The sequence below is a fragment of the Antrostomus carolinensis genome, unplaced genomic scaffold (assembly GCF_000700745.2).
Source record: "Antrostomus carolinensis isolate BGI_N321 unplaced genomic scaffold, ASM70074v2 scaffold562, whole genome shotgun sequence".
Lineage (NCBI taxonomy): Eukaryota > Metazoa > Chordata > Aves > Caprimulgiformes > Caprimulgidae > Antrostomus > Antrostomus carolinensis.
The window spans coordinates 45976-48475 of NW_010301378.1; the positions used below are offsets into that span (position 1 = coordinate 45976).

The 2500-nt window shown below is 50.0% G+C and overlaps 1 protein-coding gene across 1 annotated transcript in view; it reads right to left on the bottom strand.

Annotated features, from left to right (window-relative positions):
• Positions 1 to 2500, bottom strand: part of LOC104521420 (pre-B-cell leukemia transcription factor 3-like) — a 37227-nt gene that overhangs the window by 5443 nt on the left and 29284 nt on the right. The window contains 1 exon segment of the mRNA XM_010163408.2: positions 1126 to 1291. Within this exon segment, the coding sequence (XP_010161710.2) occupies positions 1126 to 1291 (166 nt within the window).

Genomic DNA, 2500 nt, shown 5'->3' on the forward strand with positions numbered 1-2500 from the left:
GGAGAAGGAAGGGCAGTGCACAGCAGAGGGAAAGCTGCTGGCCCCGGCGCAGGGTGAGCTCGGGCCACCGGCCACCCGTCCCCGCTACGCTGGGAACCTCTGGAAGCCCCATGCGACCTGGGTCAGCTTTTCCCTCTGGAAGAGCAGCCCAGACTACAACAGGTTTTCACGTTGAGAGCTTTCCTCCAGTGGATCGCTTCATCCTGAGCTGCTCTCACCAAACCCTCGGAGAAAGGCTCGTTTTGAGTCTGTGCTTAATGTCTCCCTGCAAAGGAAATGGCTGGCAATTCCTAATCAGCTGATTTATCACCATCCGAGGAGGAACCTTTTCCTTACTTTCTTTTCATTAAAGTTTTTTTTCACCATGGACCTTTATACCCTTTAAAAGTTGTCTACAGCTAAGTCGCAGCAGAACTTCACCGTAAATAGCGTCAAACACATTTGTGCTTCGTGGAAACCTTTGCCTCTGGAGCCCAAAAAAGCACCTTCCTCTTTGCACACTCCCCCAGCTAATTTAATGCTTAGATTTGCAAAATGTCAACAACACACTAGCGAGACAATTTTTAAATACTGCAGAAGAACGTGTGGTAGAGCAACTCCACAATAAAAGTTGCATCCTTGGATTTCTATATATAATCTCAACTCCATTTCAAGCAACCCAGAGCTTCAACTCTAATTAGTGCACCCTAAAATATTCCTCTATTTTGTTCTTATCTTGACAATAAATTTAACAGTTCTACAAAAACAGACTCGAAGCTCTGCCTCATTTTATGTTATTTCCATTGAATGAGAAAAAGCTTAAAATATCTACAGAAACAAAGAAGCTGCCAGAAGTTCGAGCCAGGCAGACGTTACCGCTGCGGGAATCACGTGGGCCCCGCTCCGCTCCCCTCAGAGGCTGCGGGAGCTTCACTGCCCAAGCCACTGGGACCACCTACGGCAGTGCCCAGCCGTGCAGTGGTCCAGCCTGGAGATCCACGGGCTCAGTACCACGCCCCATGCCACAGGTAGGTCTGCTAAGGAGCTGCAGCCTTCTCGGCCCAACCGAACTCACTGGGGTGTCATCGAGGGCTTTCCTTTATGGACTGCCCCTCGGGGTGCTCGACGCACGGGCCGGGTACGTACCAGAGTTTGGTGTGGTGGGGGAGTTTGTCTGGTTGTTCTGGACGGCCGCGGCCACGGCGTGCGCTGCGGTCACAGCCGTCTTTGCTGCGTAGAGATTGGCTTCTTCCTGGAACTTCCCAATGTTCTTCTTGTACCTGATTCTCTTATTGCCAAACCAGTTGGACACCTGCAGCGGGGAGAGGTGGGAAGGGTGAAGGACACAAAGCGCCTGACCCAGCAAAGCACGATCACTTTGAGATGTCACGTTTGGTCCAGTAAATCCACGTGCACCAACCCATATCTGTTGGGTGCTCCAGCTAACTAAGCAGTTAACTGAGGATCAGTTTGATATCACTACAGGTATAAGCACGATCTGGCTCTGCTTCTCTGTTGGCCAACCGATGCACAAGGGGTGACTCTTTGATGATGACACATGTCCTGGAGCTTGCTGTAGCATTTATTGCAGCATTGTCTCCTACTACTATGGGCCCTTTGTTGACAAAACCAATGCACGACCCCAAAACCTGCTGAAGGGGGCCCAAGGTCCGGTTGAGTGAGGGTGAGCGGGCAGTGAGAGCAATTGTTCTTTATTTTTGGGGTGGAACCACCTTGGCAGCCCACTCATAGAATCGTGTTTGGTCGGCTGAAAATGAAAGAAATCATATAAATCAATAATGGCTGAAAAGTCACTTTGTCATCTCCCTTTCAAGATACTGTACTGAAGCCAAGACAGCTCACTGGGCACCAACTATTAACCCACGCAGAGGTCACGGCTGGAGCCTCTCAGAAAAGTTTGGACAATCTTTGTCAGTGGCTTTGTTTGACTTCAGCTGCTGTAAGAGAGCTCCTAAATAACAGACCTGGTTTGTAACGCGGACGATGGCCAAGGCTGCTGAAACAAAAAAGCATCTACAACAACGCAGAGGTGAAGGGGAGGGGACAACAACAATAAAAGTGGTCGTTGGCCATCCCTGCAGCAAGGGACCCAGCCGCCCAGCGCAGGGCAAGGCAGGGGCTGGGGTCCCCTAGGCTGCACCCCGCCATGAGCCGCAGCAGCTCTGCGGCACCTCTCATAGCCTGTGCTCCATCACACACCCTGTGCTCCATCACACACCCGGTAAGACACCCACATCACAGCACCTGGGAAGGCACCCGCTGCCGGGAGGAGACAAATCCTGCTCTATCTTATGCAGCTACAGCTTTTGTTTAAACAATTCAATGAAAAGCCTCTGGCTTTTAAGGGTAATGCCAACGGTACCTTATACGTTCTGTTCCCTAGATAATACTCCACCATATTCTATATACTGCACTTAATATCACCTTGTCAGTCAGAGAAGCAATAATACATTAATGAAACCCAGCAAATAATTATTGTGGACAATCAGATTATGCTTTA